The following is a 23,019-nucleotide window of genomic DNA, read 5'->3' on the forward strand; positions in this document are numbered from 1 at the left end:
CACGGTCAAACCAATGACATTAAACATTAATGTCATTGGTCAAACTAATAAAACAATATATGCATACATATACAGTAAAGCCTGAATATTAAATAAACAGATGTTTTCGGTACATAGTGCATGATTGCCACCAGGTAAACTCATGTTGATAATAAATGAAGCACAACCGGTGTTACCAAAACGATATAATTGGCAAATTACAGCGTTTTGCTAACACCGGTTGTGCTTCATTTATTGTTTTCGGTACATGACTGGGAGGCAACGATACGACTTTGAGGGTCAACAGACCTGATTTCATATTATATTTTAATCAGTGGCGTAGCCAGAGGGGTGGTTTTGCGTGCCCGTTTTTGAGATGTAAGAAAAAATAAAATCATTTTTCTGTATCATAGATAGCAATTTTCCGTAGCTTGAAATGCTTTTTGGACCCACAAGACTAATAAAAACACGCGTATTCCAGTGTTCGATCGGACCCGCTAGCTGTTTCGATCTAACTTGGCAAAAACAATAATTCAGAACCCCCCCTCCCCCACACCCCTTTGAAAATTTCTGGCTACGCCCCTGATTTCAATCATACCTTACCTGTGGTTAATTTATGGGCCAGTCTAGGAAGGTGAAATGACTTGAATAACAATGCCGAATGTCAACGTAAACAATCTACGTAGCTTTTCCAAGTCGATGTAGTTTCTCTTCTATTCATTTTTTTATCCACCACCGCAGCCACTTTATCGTGTGTATGTAGTTTACTGGTTACTAAACATTTGTTTGTTCCTAATTTTATGCCATGCGATTTGTAACGTTTATGATATTTAAACTAACATCACCGTATGTCAGTAAGTGGGTCTCGCATGTTTAACAGGTAAGAACTCAGTGGTTGAATGCAATTCTTCCAACAGTCCAAGTTGCAACTGTAGCAATGACCAGATGACCAACAACCTGCAAATCCGCGCGTTGTAAACTACGGCAATATTTCTAGCCCTCAGACGGACGCGCAAACCTTCGATCGATGTCAAAGGCTTCGTCAGATACGGTAACAGGTGTAGAATTACAACTGGTAAACTGGCATTGTGCTCAGGTGTCAGTGATAGCAGGAAGGGATTTCTAGTACCTACTCAAAGTAATTTTGTTTTAACAGAGAAGTTCTGATTTTTTGTGTAAACCCACCGTAGGTGTCGTAAAGATGAGGTCAAATTGCAGAATTGTAGTCTTGCTAAAGTATAGCTATGATCGTCCGAAATGGCATCTGCGCTGACTAAAATGAACTCACTACTGCCAGCGATCTTTCTCTTATCGGTATCGTTACGGCGAGAAAACGAGAAAAATAGCTTGCTCAATTTCGGATGATTGTCTGCACGTTTTTGACTACCATCTGCATACTCTGGAGGGCCCTATTACGCCACTGCGACTTTGCAGTTATGTAATTTTCGAGTGACGTAGTCAGGGGGGGGGGGGGGGGGGGTTAGGAATGACATATGCAAAAATTGTTGAGCCAGGCCAACTAGAAGTACTTGTGGGCCTGTATCCCCCTTTTTATCGATTACATCATTTTAATCAATAATATTACTTTGATAATTAATTTATCTTTTAGATGTTGTCTACTATGAGTAATACAACTAGAAATGCGCCTTTTGGTACAGATGACACCCCAAACCTTCAAATGAAAATAGTTGGTGGGAAGAGAGTTCAGATCGCCATTGATGGTACAGCAAACAATGAGTAAGTTCATACGAATCATATTTACCTATCGTATATTTGTATATAGCAGGGCTTCCCAAACTGCGGGTTGTAGTCCCGCAGAGGGTCAAGCAACGAATTTTAGGGGTCGCAAAAAATACACCAATTTCACACAAAGTACTATATTAGGGGGGTGGGGTATATTGAGCATATGGGGTTAATTGAGTACAAGGTATAAAAACCTCGCTAACTTTTTTGTATGTTGAGTGAATGGTTTGTACTTTGTAGCATCCTATGCTTCAATTTCATTGCGTATAACTCACTTGCCTACTAATGATAAAATTGTTTTAGATGTTTGTATGTGAAATTTTTTTTGTTCACGAAAAAAATTGTTTTGGAAACTTTCACGTGACACTTTTCTGATAGTATATTTTAAACTTTTTGTGATGCCTTTTAGTACCTTAGTAAAGACTCTCTTTGCCCCAGTAGATAATTTTTGTGTAACTCATTGACTTTTTGTTTTATTGATGTTCAGATGTTTGAAAAAATCGAGGTAAATTGAGTCTGTCGAAATTTACCGTGAAGTAAATCGGGTATATGCATAAATGGCCTCTCCCACTGCTATAACACAGGATTATGAGGTTCTGTGCGACTATTTTGAGCCCTAACACTTTTTTGTAGACTTTATCATGTCCATCTTTAAATATAGGCTTCTATTTTTCATGAATATGAGTGTAAATCCACAATGGGCAATCGTAGGATTTTGAGAAAGCAGTTCTTCTTGTAACTAAAAAAAATTGTAAAAAAAAAAGCTGTGGACAAGCCAAGCACAGAGTCCTACTCCACCAGTAAGCTTAGTGTATTTACAAAGGCCTTAGTTGACGTAATCACACTCACTGTAATCTCCGAAAACATGTGGTAATAATAAAAAAACAGCCGTCCCAGAAAAAAAATTCAGGTGAAAACTATATAACGTCAGTTGAAAGTATATACCATTATACTGATAGGATAGACTTAAAACGGATATGATTGGTAGAAAAAAGAAAAACAGCAAAGAGAAAGATCATAATATTAGTTCAGAAAAGCAGTAACAGAGTCAGAATTGGATTCGGCTTTATTGACGACGAGACAGAATATGAAACAGAATTCTCACATAGTACAGCTGATTATAACAGAGGACTAACTATAAGTAGCCTATTCTGACATTAATGAAATCAAGACCTTGACTGGCTGGTTGAAATATGGGGAAAGGGAATTCCTTGGCCAAGTTGCCCTCATCAATGTATATAAAATGAACTTTGTATGATACCAGTGTATGAAAAAGCTCAAAGATTCTGTGTTAAATTTAACCCAAAATAGGAACATCCAAAGTATCTCTGTTAAGGGAGTTGTTGGCCAAGTCAAACCACCCATTTCTAGTCCATAGTGAACTTGTATTTGAACTGAAAGCCTATTTGTGGTAAAAAGTTCATGGAAACCATAATTGCGATCTATCATACCAAGTTTAAAGTGATGTCAGATAATTATCTTCCAAGGTTTTTGTAATTACTATTTTTTAAAATAAACTATATGTACCCAAGTTTCTCATGAAGGTCTTTGATTTGGTTCTAGGGCTTTCTTCGAAAAATGAGGTAAATTGAGTATACTGCCTTCCAAAAAAAAATTGCATTTCAAGGTGACTTGAATACATTGAATAAGACTCAAACTGTTATGCAAGGAAGTACAGAGTCAGAATGTTACAATGAAACCATAATTTCACGGAGAATCGATTTCACTCAGATTTTACATCGGTTCAAATGTCAAAAACTACTCAAATAACCCCCCCCCCCCTATCTATTGTACTTTTTAGACTTTGATTAAAAACACAATTATTAAAACTAGTGCAAAACAGAAGTCTCACGATTTGGGAGAATACATAGGACCAGAGAAGCAGCGCTTGTATAACAATGAGCATCTCGAAACAGGGGGTCGTGAAAATTTTTAATATATTGGAAGGGGTGCTTTCTTGAAATTTTGGGAAGTCCTGGTATACATTATATGTTTAGATTGAGGATTGATTGTATACTCTAATTTCTAATGTGGTTGTGATATCTATTTCAGGTCATCAAATGATATCCTTAATAAGTCCTGGCCTTTACCGAGGATTGGCCCACATGGAACACCTTCCATATTAACGCAGCCTAATTGGGAAGCATATGATTCAAGATTGCAGTCTGGTTACAACACTTCTGATCAACATAACTTGGCAAGAAATGTATGCAATATGTTGTAATATTCTCAATACTTAATTCATGAGAAAATAATTTATTATAAAACATGAGCTTTGACTTGATCCTGTAAATGAAACATTCAGAATAGTTGAATTTGGCCAACGTTTCGATTTCACATTGACACCTATATAATGAAAAAATAATCAGCCGGCAAAATGCATTTTGATTGTCCGAAACATCTAGAGAGAAAAACGAATCCAAAATACAATTTAAATGAAGTTCATGTTTAATTTTCATGTTTATCACTGTTTATCATCACCAGAACTTTGCTTTAGGTTGTTGGGCTAATTATTTCATGAGTAATATTCAAAGTCTTGTGATTTCTGGAAAAAAGATATAATCAGTAATATTCTTGATTAAGTTTTGCGAATCACAACAACTTATTTTTATTTCCTAGGTTTCTTCGTATACATCTCCTATGGGTGATCGTTCACATTCGTTCAAGCATGGATTACCAGTCCTTAACACAAAAGCAGTATTGCCTCCCATAGCAACACAATCTGCAGGTGAGCTGGTGACAACATATGTATTTAATCACTTTGATAATTGTGTTCTTTTTTGTCATCCTATAGTAACAATCACAATTTGATTTTACCACATATATTCATTCATGTACATTGTTGCTACCTTTTTCATTTCAATTCTATTAATTTTACTTGCTTGGCGGACACAGAGGGATGTGAGTCGGCCCACAATGTGGAACCACTCAGATATAGATATGCCCGATATCCATAATGGAGTAGTAGTTTGGTATTCTGCAATTCATCTGTCCAAATTCTTTTGATCTTGATCATTGTAATTCGCAAAGCATGATGTATGTCAATTGCCAATCATTCCTCAATAGTTGGAGATAATATTTTCTGAATGACTGGAAGCTTTCCAAATTGTCTATACGATTTATTATATATAGGGCAAGGTTGTTAGTTTGAGTTGCTTCACCTACTAAGGGAGCAAAAAGTACAAATTCTAAATCATTTAGAAAAGATTTTTGGTGTACCAATAATTTCATTTTCCATACAGACTGGGAATATCTTATCATGCTTTTGTTGTTATTTAATATAAATATCTACTTAGACATTGTTTTCGTTACTTTGTTGACATGTGCTTGATATTTAGGTCTAATTACTTATAGTGGATTGTAAATATTAGATCTTTATACCGAAGTCATAAGCATAAATTGTATTAAACTTGACTAAAAATCACTAGGGATGTGATTTGAATATTAATTTTCTTCCTAACCGTCCTATCATAAATCTACCTGGGTATACAAGACTCTGGTAATAGGCATCAGAGGGGTAACCAGGAATTTTTAAAGGGGGAGGGGGGGTTCTGACTGTAACAGCGGATCTGTTCAGCGGCCGGAAAGCATGGATTTTCAAGAGTCTCGAGGGTCTAAAAATCTTTCTGATACTGAAAAATGCATTTATTTTATTTTTTTTTTCATTTGAAAATGGAAGGAGGTTTCGATCAACAAAAGAACCCCCCTGGGCCCCCTGATGCCCCTGCTAGGCATAACGAGCGCTGGTTATAATAAATTAATGAATTCGATATACAGCAATAAATTCTATTTAGTTAATTTATCTATTTTTTGTATTGTCTCATTTTGCCCATGATACAATTCAAGAAGGATGTTGATGAGTTTTATGGAGTTATCACTTCTGTCTTATGCTCATCTGCGACAGAAAATCAATGAGAGCTGAATTATTGGCCTAAAATTGACCCAAAAATCATAAAGGCTTTCTATTACCACCCAGGAACATTGTTATCATTTGTTTTCTTGTCCGTCTTTATGATATTTACATACTTGCCTGTTTGTTTGCTCAATGAATTGAGTTGTATTGTACTGCTTCAATTTGTTTTCACTTCCCTAGTTATGGTCAGCTGTGTTGAAAGGTTTCTTTTATTATGAGTATCCAATAGCATTTAGGCTTATGAAAACATTTGATGTTATTTTTCTAAATTGAAAATGACCATTAATAAGGGTTCTTGTTTTCTATGAAAGTGGAATTTTTGTTTCAATAAAAACAATGGCATGTACCACCATTCCATTTTAACAAAATTTGATTTTTAAGACGTGATAGGCAATTCAGAGTAATCTACTATTCTGAATATATCAAATGATTGTGATGTCCCAAATCATGATGATAACTCAGGACCAGGAGATTTGTTCGGAACAAATAATGCTGATAAAATGACATTGCAAGTGTCGAATATCGGACTTATTGTAAATTGGGTCATGTTTAACAAATTCATATCAAGTGAATGTGATGAAAACAAAAAAATGTTTTGATTGGTTGTCTATTTTAAAAAAAAATTCAATGACAACATCTAGGTCATCTTTGTATCTTGTAAACAAAATAAAGACACAATTTGTAAGACAATGGGATTCGCGACAAAGAGGTCACTGGTACAAATGTCCCAAAGGCCATATTTACATCATCGATGGTATAAAATATAGTTTGGAATTGGTTCAATCATTCAATTCGTTTTGTACATCCTGATTCAAGGTTTATTATTAACCCGGACTTCAGTAAAATACATTGGATAAGATCCACCAAACATCCTATTCAATCATTAAATAAAACAATGATTATTGTAGTAGGCTATCTAATACAATACAAATTGTTAAATTTTCTATTTGATCTGCTATGTTGACTCTTGTGGTTTGTTAGGTTAAGTATACTTTGAAATAAGTGTGTCAGTTTTAGGTTGACGTGCCAGACATAGGTACACTCCCAACATATTATGATAAAGTAGCATAGTAAATATCAAACGCTTTTGAAGTAGTGTACAGACAATACATTGTAATTGTTGAGTATGCCACTCGACTTGAGAAGGCAAACACTATAGTTTGATTTGTGCAATACTTCATTGTTGAGTTACTGTATGTACGTATGGATGAATACATTTACTTATATATTTATGAATTTTAAAACTTTGTTACACAGAATAATGCGTTTCAATGAAATATTAATGTGATGACCAGTTATGCATTGACCATCCAATTATAGTGCACTCAATTTTGAAAGTTAATCATGGGTTTGGACCGCACATGATGATTTGTGATTTGTGACACGACATAATTTTGTTTTGAAAGAATTTTATTAAGGCAAGTTCGTTCAATCACTCACTCATCTCTGAGCAAAGAATTCACTCAAGTAAAATCAGGTGTACTCACTCAAAAGTAAAAAAAGAACACTCATATCTGAGCAAATTATGGGTTACCCGCACCAATGATATGCTACTAGAGTTATATAGTTTTATGGCGTTACATTATGTGCAAGGGAATTCTGATTCATGCCTGACTTAAAGCTATGAACATAATTGTGAGCTTTCTTTTTCATACACATTGAGGTGAAAGTTTGAGGACATTTATAATGTTTCATACTAAAAATACAAAAACATCTTCTTGTAATTTTAATGATTGTGTGTGAACCAAATACAAGGGCCAAGACCTTATCTGAATTGTTTTTTGAATAATACAAAGAAGTAGACCGGTGTCTGCCCTTCCCATTTCACTCCTGTCTCAAATTTCATAGAAGTCTTTTGTGATTCTTTGTAATAACAGAGTGCCACGTGTTATAAGTAATGATAAGATACTGTGACCCAGGGCGAACCATAGCATTAATGAGATAGAATTACCAGTATATATCATAGGGGTAAGAGGGGGGGGGGGGGGAGTATAAATAGTGGAATTAAAAAAAATGATATTCCAAAGATAGTTTTACGATAATATTATTTATTTAAGATTTGGAATTTTTCGTGGTAAAGATTTTGCGCCTTGTATTATATCTATATTATGTAATATAATAGGATACCATAGTCCAGTGGCTCTCTAACTTTCATGATCCATGTCCACTTTTTGAAGATTCTCAAAACTCCATCGCCCCCTGCTATGTTTTTAACAGGTTTCTGGCAGCAATTTTATTTGCCACCGTTGATAACAATAAAAATCCGACCAATACATGAATAAATTTCACAGTCAAAAAATGTAATTCAAATTAATGTTGTCATCAGTGTTCACTATTAGCGCACTTTTTTGCGAAAATTGCGAAGCACTTTCGCAACTTTTTTTAGGGACTGCGAAATAGCACTTTTTTCCGATTTTGATGAGAAATAGCACTTTTTTCCGATTTTGAATGGAATAAAAATTCAAAGTTAACAAATATTTTCGAGTATTAAGTTGACAAATAAAGAACATATTGGTACTTTTGTAACTCAATTCTGCATATCATAACGATATTTACCGGAATTTTAACCAATGAGATGCAGACATGGGAGATAAAGCTTTTGCATTAACGGCAAAATTCTTGTTTATAATATGATTATTATACAAGCACACGGATTCCGCTTCTCCCGCAAAAAAACGCTCCCGGGGCGTTTCTTTGAACGAGAGTGGTCATGTGACTATCAATGATATCGATGAATTCAAAATGACTATAAAAAGTGTTAGTAACGTGTTTTAGTCACTTTGGATGAATTGTGACCAAACTGCACGATTTTCAAATCAGACGAAACTTTTAGCAGCATGACACAGATTTGCAAAATCAACAAATTCACAAAATACTATTAAGTGCCATTTTATTGTAATCACAATGTTGAAAGGACGTGGCATTTTCCGGAATTTTGCGATATTTACACAACTATTTCTCATTGATATGCGAGGAGGGGTGGGCAAAATTCAATATTTTTTTTAATCGAATATTTTTAAAGAGTACCGAATAAACGTGGTGGAAACATTAAAAAATCGGCAACAAAGCCTTTTTACTGGTAAATTCCGTTGTAATCGCTAATTGTTCTTGTCACCGATCGTTTTGGCGGCGATATCCAGATTTTGGGTAATCTATATTCCCGCCCTCTCTTTTTTACAAATATGAATTCTTGTGGGTCGGCGGACATCGAAGTTTTATATTTCGGGTTTACCCGTTCGTTCACATCGGCAACAGCTGTTGAAGACATTGAGGACTCAAATTAACATTTGCGCTGGCTTTAATATTACCTATCAAGATTTGTAAATTTACCGTCCCAATTTTATGCGAATGGTAATATTATTGTCCATACCGTAATGCAGATATTTATTAAGACGATAATTAACTTTCTCATGTATTTATATGGTGATAAACTTCGCAAATCTGAAATTGTGCCAATCCTGAATGTTGATTTGAAATAGTGATTGAATAATTCGGCTATAAAAGCATTTCTGCGTGGTCATAAGATGAGATGACGTTAATGAAAAGCACTACTTTTACAGGATATTTCAAGTATGCGACTTAATGCTAAAAAGATTGGGCTCGAGTGCTTTTCTTTTCGAGTGCTTAATAGAGGTCAGGCGCTAATTGTAACTAATTCCCTCAAGTTTCAACGTGTTTTCAACAAAACAATACCCCGGCGATAATTATAGCTAAAATGTTACCGAGCAATTCACAATTTTATTTATGGAATTTGCAAATTCACCAGTTTCTTGACGATTTTGATATTGTCACGCCCTAATTATTAGTGCAAAAAATACTCCCCTTCTTCCGCGGCGGTTTGACGGGTTCTTTGTTCCATTCTTCAGAAAGTTCTGACACGGGGGATATAGAATACTGAATCCGGAGGGTTGAATCCCTGTCCACTTTCTGGTGATTTTCCGTTTTGAAATGCGTGAAACATTCTCTATTTTAAATTAAATGACGTTTCGCGGGCTAGAGTTCTCCCCGAAAATGATGTGTTCCAGACGTTAGTTAGACGATAGATAAAACATTAAATTAATAATTTTCGTGACGCCCCGTTTTCGAAAATACAAAGTTATATCGCAAAAAAATGCGTTATGATACATTTGGAATGAAACATTATTTACGGTGAATTCAGATCACATTTTACTCTCCATGACACCCGGTATCGGAAAATACAGTTGTATCTCGAAAAATGTGTTTTGTTACATTTAAAATAAAACATTTTTGCGATTAATTTAGATCATATTTTGCTTTTCACGACACCCGTTTCCGAAAATACAAGGTTATATCGCGAAAATGTGTTTTGTTACATTTAAAATAAAACATTTTTGCGATTAATTTAGATCATATTTTACTTTTCAGGACACCCGTTTTCGAAAATACAAGGTTATATCGCAAAATGTGTTTTGTTACATTTAATAAAACATTTTTGCAATTAATTTAGATCAAATTTTACCTTTCACGGCAACCCGTTTCCGAAAATACAAAGTTATATCACAAAAAATGCGTTTTGTTACATTTATTTTGCATTCCCAATAAAATACATATTTTCCCTAATTAAGGTCCTCGATGAATCTGTTCCTGTCGTTCAAGCTCAACACACGTTTGGACGAGTGTGGGGTGGTTTTTTGATCGACGATAAATTAAAAAGTTGCCACACGTTATTTGTATAACGATAATAACTGAAAATTAAGATTTTATAATAGAAGTGAATTTGTCTCAAGATGGTATTTTACAATTCCTGCCCACAGAAAATAAACACGCTGACAGGCTTGGTTATAATTGATATTGGTTTAATTTATTTTACACTATTAATAAACGCGCCACACCAATTGCGACCATATAAATTGCAGTCGCATCGGTATGGACTGTATGTTTTTGGCGCTCTCAAATTAATAATAATTTTAAACAAAACAATAACGATCATTAAAGCTGAATTCGTTACCGAATAACTCGCAATTTTATTTACGGAATTTGCAATTTCAAGATCTCACTTGACGATTTTGATGATGTCATGCTCTAATTATTACTGCTTAAATGCCTCAAAATACAACAAATGTAATCATTTTCGACGATAACAGGCGCAACAATTCGTAAACGAGCCGTTATAATGAAATTCGCGATTGATTTTACCTCTCTCTTGTTTACAATTTTAACATCCCGCCGGCCATGTATGGTCGAATAAAATGTTCACATATCCGAAACATGACTTGGCCAAGGATGGAAGGGATCACTAAAGAGCTAATAGAAAGTACATACGCGAGGGTATGATATTAATATCGAGAATATTTGTAAGCATATCACAGGACGGAAATATTTTGCACCCGGCTGTTTGTTGGCAGAACAACGATACGCTAAAGTTAATTGATCGAATACAGGGAAGTATTTATTTATCATCTCACTTGCGAACATCGAGGTTTTGGCGGAATTGTGCGATCATGTTGTCTTTCTTAAATAATAACTTTTTCAATAAATGTTCATTTTACTTTTGCGTCTTTATTATATGTCTGGTTTTAATTTATTTTAAATTCGAAATTGTCTGAAATACTCCAACAGGTGTATAAGTACAATAATAATAGTACTCACCAAAGTACCTACCAGGGAAGTTTAATACACACGATGTGTAAAGGGCGTCGTAACTCCCGTTTATTAATTATAAATTTTTTTACATTCTGCTTAAAAAAAAACGGCAGTCATCTCACGTAACTATCGCGACCAAATCTTTTTTGTTTTGTATGGCATCGTCTTGGCGACGAATTTATTGCCGACTGAATTTTAATTGTGTTTTAGGTTAGTTATTTTCTGTTTGTTGGTTTCTAAACTTTACAAACTTGGGTAGCAATTACTATTAATGTGAGATTTGTGCATATGAACGATTGAATATCGCGACTGGATGTCCGATATCTGAGAATGCGTAATTCTCTTTCAACATTAATTTTCAGGATATCAGCGTTCATGTGGTCGAATAAAAATTATTTATCAAATGGATTGGTATTTCGAGACACTCTCAAAATTATTTGGGATCCATTATCATATCATTCGTTTATTTTTTATATTCATGTTTTTCTCAAGAATCACCCTCGTTATATTTAGTGTACCTTCGCAAAAGAGAAAATTCTTTGATGTCATCGTTCCTATTAGTGTAATTGAAATATATGAAAACCTCCCAAGTGGCGTTGTGATGCGAATATTTGATACTAGGTCAGCAGCTCTACAAAGAGTGCTATTTATGAATGCTGAAAGTACATGACATTACTAAACATTTTGCCAATATATGATGTTTTCTGCCCGATTTAAACTAACTCGCACGCAAACCAAGGCATGTGGACATTTAAAAATTACTTGTCTTTGGGTAAGCTCTGAAATAGTATAATATAAATGTAAATGAGAAATTAGGTCACGCTAGCTCACGAAACAAAGTGATCTTGTGTAATATTTCGGAGAAAAAAGTTTGAAAGGAAAGTAGGTCAACCTATCTCCTAAAACGGGAGTATCCTGCATAATATTTCGGAGGGAACGTAGGTTAACCTATCTTTTAAAACAGTCGGTGGCGACTTTCAAAGTGGTTCAAAATCACAAATTAATAATTATCAGATTAGGTTTAGGGATGAATCGAAAAGTTGAATTTCCAGCGCACCTAACCCTAATTAGTTGATTGCTATTTATATTTGGGGGGGGGGGGGGATTATTTTGCACCGGATTTGTACAAACGATTCACCCTGTAACTAATATGGTTTCCAGCCGGCCTCGTGTCTGTTAGATGGAAGGAGTAACAAATGTGAAAGTCTTTGCTGTTTACGCGAGTAAGCAACTGACACTGTGATACATTGCATGAAAGTTTTGTCCGCGGCAGGTGTTAGCAGATGTCATTCTGTTGCCGATGAATTCGCTTGTTTTAAATAAACATGAATTCGCTTAAAGGGAACTCCGTTAACGAAAAGGCTTCTCTTTAATTTATAATATTAACCGGAGGAGCGCTTTTTCGAGTATCTATGCCGTTTTAAATGGGTTATATGAAAGGCTAGGGCACCTAACTTGTTAAAATCGGCAAAAGCACTTTCGCACTTTTTTTTTGGACTGCGAAGCACTTTCGCACTCATAATTTGCTTAGAGTTAACACTGGTTGTCATCATGAATGATGTCGAGGAAGGTCCTTTGCCCATGGCCATAGAGAACCGTTGGTGGCCCTGTAGCGAGCTGAGGGCCCAATTTGAGAAATCCCGCTATAGACCTATTAATTTAATAATAAATATTTATTAAAATTAATAAAAATGCATCCTTGGAGTATATTAGTTATGGATCGGTGTCTTTTGATTATTGGAGGACATATTATAACATCTATGAAATCGTGTTTCCTCCTATGTAACTTTGTATCTGTAGCTATTTAGCTTGTGTAACATACGGTACTTCTCGGTGCATTATCCTCCAATTAAGATATAGATAATATGACTATTTCAGATGGTGTGTTTTTTGAATTTTGTTCCTCACATTGAATGTCACATTATGTAGCAAGAAAATTACAATGTTATTCAACCCAAATAGATGAGATTTATATAGATATACTGTAAGACAGTAATTATATGTAATTTCAATTCTCTTCAGGACCCCATGTACATATGAATCAACAAATGCTGTCATCTTTGAATTCTAATTCTCATGATTTTGAAGAGTCAACAACTTTAGAAGAACAAGTTAAAAAGCAATTAAAGAAATTCAGTGCTCAAAAATTAAAGTAAGAATTTTGAAAATTTACTTCATTCTCGAATTAGATATATATGAATTGGGTCAGAATAAATTGCCTTTTAAAATTTTTCAAACTGTTGGCTATAATGAGGGATCTTTTAACTGGATGTGCCATAAAAATTGGTACTGCCGTAGTATGTGAACCAAGATGGTGGACACCGGAATGTAGTGTGTGTACCAAGTTAGGGTTAGGCCATAATTTCAGGGACAAATATTACGGGAGTCACTTGGCTAATCCCCAAACTAGTAATAGAACTAAAATAAGAAAAATTGAAATAAAATTAGGGCCTAACCCTAACCTGGTACACATACTACGTTCCGGTGTCTGCCATCTTGGTTCACATAGCCTACTACAGAAGCGCCTAAAAATCATACTTGGATGTTTATGGTCATGTTTTTCGGAAGTTTGACTCAAAATAAAATAAGTAGCATCAAATGTTTTGAGCCTGATTTGAACAACATAGTCGCATACATATAGCTTCAAGCCACCAGTTGTTTAGCCTCCATGCAAATTATCACATATTCTTATATGTTATCTCAACCAGACTACTATTTTTTATCAGCCTATTGTAAATTGCCTGTTTCCTTTCTATATATCTTTTATTTTAAATAATTTTTGGTTAAAATTTTTTGAATTGGACTGCTGCGAGCATGATCATGATTTCAAATGAAATTCTCTAATATAAATGTTAATTTGTGATATTTCTGACAATAGTTAATTTGTGATATTCCTGACAATACATGAATGGTAATTTTAATTTACGCTACAAACAAAAGTATTGAAATTGAATAATATTTTGAATTATAAAATCTAATTTCATTTGCAATTTAGAATAAAAGACTGTAATTTTCTGAATACAATGTTGAACACATTTTTAAATCTTGAATATATAAAGCCTAATTTAAATCAGAACATTGGTGAAAGGTGGATTGGTTAAAGTTGTTATATTGTGCAATGCCAGCATCTTACATGAACATATTTGCATATAAACATCCTATCCCACATATTTTGGGGCAATAAACAAAATCGTTCATTTTATTATCGCTATTAAAATTTATTCTAGCCTTTAATCTGTAAATCATAGACAGTAGATAATTTGTAATTTTTATTTCTTACAAAAAATTAATTTTTCAGGAATATGTATATTGACTTGACTACATATGACCGAAAGTTGACTGGTTTAGTAACGGAATCACAATTCTCACTTATTTCATTGAGGCATGACTTGCCTCTCAAACTTTCAATACTAAAGATCATCTATGCTAAATTTGTTGGTAAGTGTTCTTGTTACTGTAATATAATTTTATGGTCTAATAATAAAGATATTATAAATAAACTGTAGAATTCAATAAATCTCTTAGGCTACTTAGTAAATACTTGAGTTCGGATATAATATCTCTATTAATCGCTTTATAAAATCCACATGGCCAAACATATTTTATTCTACTTTGTACGATTGGCCACTGTATTTTCAGCGCATGAATCATGCCTGTGGAATCTAGAGTTCTGTCTGAAGAAAAATGAAACCAGACTTCGCACTACCAACCATTAAAAAAAAACTACCTCTTGCTGCTAGGTTGGAGGAAATCTCAAATCCAGCGCCCACCTTCGAGCAAATCTAATTTTTAACCACAAAAACTATTTGCGTATGCGAGACTTTTTTAATTGCATGCAAATAGTTTAGCTTAATTTTTTTTTTATTTCTGACGGAAATTTGGAATCGATAACTAACATAGAAGTCACAAAAAAATTGTATTATTTGTTATTTTTCATGTTTTTTGGATCCGTCTCAGGATAATTTGAAAATATAGCTATGCTTATATTAATAAAAACATGCGGAACTCCGACTCTGTAGCTCTGCCATGCTGCCATGAACTTCAGCAAATTAGATGTTTCCTGGAACTGTGTCTGCATATTCGAAATATTGAAAATTTATGCATTTTGCAATCCTCTATTCTCTTTATATTTACCTTTATATTATGTTATAGATTTCAAAGATCCAAGCATGATCAACTATGAAAAAATTCTTCAATTCCTCTCAGATTGTATCAACCAAACTTCATTAAGTAAATCACCAACCTTACTTAACACTGGACATACAAGGTAAGTATGTAATGTATTCCTGTGCACAAATCACCTCCATGTATAGGAGTAATGCTGTCATATTCAGGATGGTTCTTCTGTGACTGTGACAGACTAAACGTCAATATAGAATTAAAAAAAATATATATATATATATATATATCAAATATGATTCAGTTCTAATTAGCGTCCGAACTGCAAAATCTTTCCTATTGACGAAGTGTTGCGTTGTTGTGTATATTTTACAGATATTATAATGGACTGCGTTTTTTCTAAAATTTTGAAACCTAACGCTCCGAAAAGGTTTTCATCAGTCAAACTCGGCTGACTGTTAAGCCTCACCCATTTACAGTCAATGTGCTTACCAGATCACTTTTTATGCCCGAAGTTTTTTCTACAGATTTCAGTTAGTATGTGGAATTCGCAACATTATAATTGTTTTTCTGATACTATTGACACAAACTGCTCTATTAAGACTTCTGTTAACTAGTATTTACTTATCCAACTGTTCTGCACCATGATTCTATATACAGTAGTTTTATCATGCCGTGGCTTCATTAATGACTATTTGTAAAAACCACTTTTCCTCTTCATGTTGATTATATATTTCATTTTTTAGGACAAGAACAAGTCCTCCTGACTTTCGTGATGTTGTTTCACCTTATGTACCTTTAATTCAGCAAAATCTTAAATCAATGTCGAATATGCAAGGTAATAGTTTATTCAGATTCTCCCATATTTGTCAAGCCGGTGTAATTTTTGAAACACTTCCAATTTATTAGCTTGTTTACAACTCACAAGTTCTTGCATTTGTTAATTTTGTTATAATATTTTTTTTACAATTACAAATAAGAAAAGATTGTAACTGCAGTTGTAATTTATTCACACATTGAAATTATTGGCTATTGATGAAAATCACTTGAAAAACATCGAACAAGTGTGCTGCATAATGGATTTATTTAAACCATAATATATGATTTTTTTTTACTTCATGATCCTATTTCTTTAAAGGTCCAAACGATGGCCATGTTTCTCAACTCGGAAAGGAAGCTGATGAAAAACTTGTTGAATTAATATCAGCTCAATTATCTCCGAATCAAAATCTGGAAATTGATGATTTAATCAAATCATTTCAAGAACTAGACAGGTGGTAATTTCTCATACAAGTATTATTAAATAATAATGATAGATATTGGAAGGCATCCAGGCATTGCATAATAATATGTTATAGTTCTCATAAATCCTATATATTTTGGATCATTCTGGCATTTTATTATTTAACATTCACTTACTTTTCTGTCTCAATTACCTACCTACATAACCCAGTTATGTTTTAAAAATGAAGCAAACAATTTTACAAGGTGTCCATAAAGTTTCTTTCAAATTCAAAAAATTCATCAAAAAATATTGAATTTTTTTATTCATAGAGTCTCTTTATAATTTATATACACCCTGTATTCCTTCTCTATTTTATTACAATTTTTTCCATTTTTTCCTCTAAAGTCTGAAACAATATCAGGCGAAAATGGTAGTGGTAGGTCATTTCAGAATTCTCCAAAACTGCTTGAAAATGCATTTTTAAGTCATTTGCTAATCACAAATTATAGATGAAACACATCTTGACGCCAAATACAAAATTATAACATATTCCAATATACGTGAATGGCAAAAGTTTTTATACATATTTATCAGTCTGTAATCTGTAATTTATTCAGATTGGAAAAAGGAATGCTTCCAATTCATGTTGTGAAGTCAACATGTATCAGACATCAACTTCCTTTCACTTCATCTATTCTAATGAAATTATTACAGAGATCTGAAACAACTGCGGGAATGGCAGAGTAAGTATTTAAGCTTATATGATATAAAGCATTTATATATATATATGATCTGTGCCCGTCTGTTTGTCCATTGCCGTACTATAAATTCGAAGTCTATTTCCTAAGTACTGCACATAATTCTGTGTACATTTCATTCTCGAACAATGTCATGCTATGGTATGTCCAAGAGAAATGAAATATCAATACATTCAAAATCTGGTATAATCAATATTGTAAATTCTTTATTATAGGCAAAATTTATCATTTTTATCATTTATCATTTTCAATTTATCGTTTGGTAAATGAATTGTCAAAACAAGACAGATATTCTGGATTCTTCAAGATACATGACTAAATTATGATATTGAAAAGCATTGATATAGGATAGGCCATAGTCATCCCAGAAATAAGATGGATAAGACAGTTCAATTGAGTGACAAACCACGGCCTCTCATCCGGTTACCAGTCTATGCCAAGTATGGGAATAGTTAAGCAGGGGTTATTTTTTGATGTATGGACCTGATATTACCATGAAATGTAGTTAAGATGTTAGTCGTAACTGCTTTTTGTATTAAAAGTTGAACTCATTTTAATATTATACCATATCAACCTATTACAGTTGGAAATTATTCCTCGAGCCTCTCAAACGAATTCATCAAATGCGACAAATAACAAATGGATCTGATATGGAAACAGACATGAACCATTCATCAGAAATCAACAAAATTTCTTCCTCTGTACCATGGGAAAGAAAACCTTTGGGGCAAATTGGAAACATCTCATCTAAGCAAGAAGGTCGTGTACCCGAGCCTAATCGTCATGTATCCGCGTCATCATTTCCATCTTCTCTTCCTTCTACATCCTCAACAATTAACAGAGAAATTCCTCAGCTACCTGATGGTTTGTATGTTTCTATTCTTGTCACAAATGATTTGGGGTCCTTGGGTTCAAATCTCACGCCCACTACTACTCTAGGGATATCAGAAACTGTGTAAGCTAATATACATTATCTAGAAGGTTTTGGTGTTTTTGATACGTAGGTAGTCCCCATATAGCATTGGCTGCTTTTGTAGAGCCCTATTCAGTGCAAATTGAAATGTTTTGTCAAGTTGAAATGTTTTGTTTTTGATTTACTCTTTTGAATAGTATCATTAGTTAATTTGGTCTGATCTTTAGATTTTTTTATACAATATTATTCACACCTTCCACTCTAATCAAGGCATTGATACAACTAGCCACTGATTTCTGACAATATGTAAGAAGCTGGAGGATTAGAATGTTTTTGGTTCGGCATTGCCTACCCTATGTGATGTGGGGGGAAGGCATAGTCTTAGAAGTCCAAGATGTGTAACTTGAATATAAAAATCGAATGTAAACTGATTGTCTGAGGAAGTCTGATTTTGGTCGGACGAAATGTTACACAAATGCATTCATGTGAGTGTGCAGCAGGACTCATACTACAGATAAGTGCCTAAATCATATTTAAGTCAATTACATTTCTGGGACCGCAAAAATTTCAGCTACTGCATAATGGTTATTCCTCATTTAACATTCAGAAATGGTAAAAGGCATCCAAACTCGGTAATTAGCGATCATTCAAATATTTTGTATTTTTTCAGGTTGGGATGAGCATCAACCAGTAGACAGAGATGATAATGTATATGTTTCTCCACGACAAACTGAACCTTGGTATAATAAATTCAATAAACTGTGTCATGCATTACGTACATATCACCCATTCAATGCAGGTAATGAGAAATATAATAGTTCACATCATTCACGAATTCAATTTTGCTTTCAACTCGATTTTTAATTTTGGCTTTCTTTTCCGGTACATAGAGCGTGCATTTCTTCAGAAAACATAGTGGACAAGTAGTAAAAGTTAGGTATTGTTTGCATTTTTTATCAACCCATATAATAAAAGGAGATTAACCCAAGAAATGAGATGCAAAATTGCTTTTTGGCGACAAGCGTATAAATCAGTAAGGTAAATTCAGCGCTTCTATAACAGAGAATTTGGAATTGATTCAGCCTCACGCGACAAACAATTTATGCAATTCAACGTAAATTTATGAAAACTGGATCTGTAGTTGATGCACAAAGATCAGGAAGACCAAGGAGCGGACAATCAGAGGAAAACATTCAGAGCCGATTTAAATCCAAATTAAAGCGGCGCTAAGTTTGCCTTACTCTTTTATACGCTTCTTGCCAAACAGCAATTTTGCACCTCATTTCTTGGGTTGATCTTCTTGTCATTCTGTGGGTTGATAAAAAAGCAAACAATATCTGAATTTTACTACTTATCCATACTATGTTTTCGGAAGAAATGATGAGTACCTGAAAAGCAAACCAAAATTAAAAGTGTATACTTACTTTTGAGACACCTTGTATACTAGATTGTTAGCTTGTTGATATTTCAAGACAGCGTTTCTCATACTGTGTTTCACATAACACTGCTGTTCCGCAGAACAGGGTTCAAAATCAACTAAATTGATCGCCATAGCGATCCCGGCCGTAATTTGGCCACTCTGGGTTGTAAATTTATCTCCCAACTGGCGGCCAACAGGTGAACAAGGTTGCAATTAGAAACAATCTGACAGGACTCATGCCAGCTTAGAAGGCATGGCGTTTTGTATACCGTTATCGTTAATCGTCGGCCTCATTTTTTTAATTTTTTACAGCAAACTTTATAATATTACCATAGGCTAAATTTTTTGGAAACCAACCATCAAATTTACTTCCTAATTTCTTGGTGCTCTGCCATGCATAACAAAGTGTAGGTGTTCCGGGGCAAAAAAGTTCGACTGTCACTGTTCTGAAGAATGGAAATTATTTTGATCGAAATCCGCTGCATATATCAATTACCGCACCAATAGTGTACCATGTTGTACGACCATGTTGTATCATTACCACAGTTAAATTTAGTCAGTATATCAACGTACACATTCTTGTAACAGAAGTACTCGTTCGTGACGATGCAGAACGAATGACAAAAAATTATAACCTCATTTATGGACTCGGATTTTCTGAGAAAAAAATTGAAAATGCAGTTCAGCAATCAATATTACCAAGGAAGGATGGTTCACCAGGAAACAAGGTTTCTGTCAACGCGCTTCTGGAATTATTAGAAGGAAAGAAGAGATTGCTTGCGTAAAGAACTGGTATCTTATATCTTGAAAAGATAGGTAGATTTGTATAATTTGCTATTTTCAATTTCATCTTTAAATAGTCAAAAAGCAACTTTTGCAATGAAATAGAGATACTTGCCTGGTTTTTACTCTACTTAAGACGACCACTGGTTATGTTAAAGCAACCTGCGGCAATTTTTGGCGTAGCAGTGACCATCTCACACGTAATTATCTGCCACACAAGGTAATTACTCATCGTATAAAAGGGGATGCTGAAAGTGTGTTGCCGATTTGAGTTTACCTATATTCAAAATTTTGATAAATATAATAGTAAGAGCCCTTCACACATGATTTTCTGCTACAATAATTACAATTCTCATGTAAAATGAGTGATTTCACGAGGTAAATTTTAGAAAAATGACATACCTTATTTTATTCTGAATAACTTCAATTTTGAAACCTAATTCTATGGATATGTTCTTGTATAGTTCGACCTGAAAACTGAATTTTCAGAATGAAATATCTTGAAACATGGCCCAAACTAGTCTGTGGCTGTTTAATTTGAGTTCTTCACATTGTTGATGTAATACAGGCATTTTTTTCTATCTGCACCGTTTTTTTTTTTTAATTTTTCTCTGATTTTTATAGTTTAAAATTTATATTTCTTGTATTTGATATGTATAGTTATTACAAATAATTTTAATTTTAGTATATGACGTTCAACTTTATTTTTTGTAATTTACAACAAGTTTGCACATTTTTTGCCACAAACCAAACGTTTATCACTGTATATTGTTTTTTGTAATTTTTTGCACTGTGGACTAATAATCGCTGGTTTTACAAATCATCTCGGGACAAGCACGAGTAGTTTCTATATTTGGGGTATTTTTTTAACTCTTGCATTCGAATCCAGGTTTCTTTTCAGCAGAAATGTTGTATCACAATTATTCACCTGATCAAATTCTATACTGTACTTCTAAAATACCATTCACATGCAGTTTTAATCAAAGTGTAGTATGTTCTGTTTCTGATGGGCTTGACTCAATGAGGTCTACAATCCATATGAACATTGGGGGGAATATGTGTTTGATATGGCCAGAATAATTCCAGTTCTGTATAGCCTACCTAATTTCCCACTGACTGCGTAAACGATTGACGACCAATGAAGGATTTAATATATATAACTGCATATCCTATACTCTGTTCGCAGAAATACTTGGCCTACTAGTACAGTACCTGAAGGCATTCCCATTTACCACAAACATGATTTGGTAAATTAATGTTTCTTTTCATTGTCGTTTAGTCTATTTTATATTCCAATACCTTTATATAATTTTATACATTCACTGTGGTGTCTACACCAAACCATCATTAACATGACCAAAGTTATATTAAATACCTCCATTTTTTGTCAAATGTATCAAGTTTAACTTGTGTATAACAATGAAAGCAAACACTTATGTAGTTGCCAAAGATTACCAACTACATTACTCCGCTGTGAGCAAGACAAAACAATGAGCATATTCTAGAGACCTAGCCAGCAGTGGTTGAGTAGAATTTTTATATGTGATCTTAAATTACTCTTTCAATTTTTCACAAAAAATAACCCAACTGTTCACTGGTGAATATGCTGATGGGGGCTGACGGACAACTCGTCTAACGAGAGGACTGGTGAACTGCCAGGCTTGTCGCATTTTCTACGGCGACGTTTTAAAGCTATAGGGGTGTAATTTCAATCTTCTTTCTTTCACCAGTGCTCTTGGGAGTCGAGTTGTCTTTGATGAGTTGTCCTTGTAGTCGAGTTGTCCACCTCCCCTCATGAATTTGTAAAAGTTCACTGTCTTAAAATTAGCTCTAAAACTGTGATAATGTTTGAACAATCACTTCGGTAAAAATGGCGAGGATATCCGATATTTATCAAGAATGATAGGAAGGCCCTAATGGGACATCCTAATAATAAAGAAGGGGATGCCCAAATGGTTTTAGACAAATAGATTGATTTGTATTCAAAATATATTATATTGAATACAACAACCTAATATTATGGGGCTGCTAGTTCAGTAGCTGTATTGGATGTTTTGCACGATGTTTCATATATTCTACACTGTATTATTCCTATTTTCTGCCCTATACTTGCTAATAACCACATTTTCTATTAGCGTCTTTGATGAATGTATTATATATGTTTTCTAAACGGTACTAATTCGATTTTGTGAGATTTTCTAACCATGTCTTCAATTTATTATTGCGTAAATTTCCTACAATACTTTGTTTTACTGCATGTTCCATTATTTTGTCTGGTAATGATTATATGTTTAGTTATAGCTGATGCAGTATAGTGATATCTAATGCTTGAAAACTAACGTGTTATCTTTTGTTTGAGGCTTTCAAGGGTAAGGTAAGGATTTTCATATATATTCTGAGGAAGAGAAAGCCGATAAGACGGCTTAATTATGAAACAACGGCCACTCGTCCCGTTACCAGTACATGTTGGTACGCCAATAGTTAAGCAGGAGTATGAGTTTGCATCGTTGTTACGTGGTAGATGCACAGTGCCCTAAAGTCTTGGCTAAAATTCAACAGGTT

At 34.0% G+C, this 23,019-nt stretch overlaps 1 protein-coding gene across 2 annotated transcripts; it reads left to right on the forward strand.

Annotated features, from left to right (window-relative positions):
• The first annotated feature begins 1,600 nt into the window (after nucleotides 1–1,600).
• LOC120337960 (uncharacterized protein C1orf87 homolog) lies at nucleotides 1,601–22,762 on the forward strand. Of its 2 annotated transcripts, none has more exons than XM_039405868.2 (12): nucleotides 1,601–1,716; nucleotides 3,775–3,928; nucleotides 4,342–4,450; nucleotides 13,262–13,391; nucleotides 14,538–14,677; nucleotides 15,392–15,506; nucleotides 16,105–16,196; nucleotides 16,494–16,632; nucleotides 17,201–17,326; nucleotides 17,925–18,205; nucleotides 18,925–19,053; nucleotides 20,263–22,762. In XM_039405868.2, the coding sequence occupies exons 1-12, from the start codon at nucleotides 1,601–1,603 to the stop codon at nucleotides 20,457–20,459; spliced, it is 1,728 nt and encodes a 575-aa protein (XP_039261802.2). In that variant the 3' UTR covers nucleotides 20,460–22,762. The 2 variants fall into 2 exon arrangements, with proteins under 2 accessions (XP_039261802.2, XP_039261803.2); XM_039405869.2 differs by having other exon boundaries at nucleotides 16,497–16,632.
• Nucleotides 22,763–23,019: the final 257 nt, after the last annotated feature.

The sequence above is a fragment of the Styela clava genome, chromosome 10, assembly GCF_964204865.1.
Source record: "Styela clava chromosome 10, kaStyClav1.hap1.2, whole genome shotgun sequence".
Classification (NCBI taxonomy): Eukaryota; Metazoa; Chordata; class Ascidiacea; order Stolidobranchia; family Styelidae; genus Styela; species Styela clava.

Bases quoted from the DNA above. Each gene is read 5' to 3' on its own strand.
- LOC120337960 (XM_039405868.2), top strand. From the start codon at position 1,601: ATGAGTAATACAACTAGAAATGCGCCTTTTGGTACAGATGACACCCCA. The intron at 1,717-3,774 runs GTAAGTTCATAC...TATCTATTTCAG, and splicing joins GATGGTACAGCAAACAATGA to GTCATCAAATGATATCCTTA. The intron at 19,054-20,262 runs GTAATGAGAAAT...TTCTTGTAACAG, and splicing joins ATATCACCCATTCAATGCAG to AAGTACTCGTTCGTGACGAT.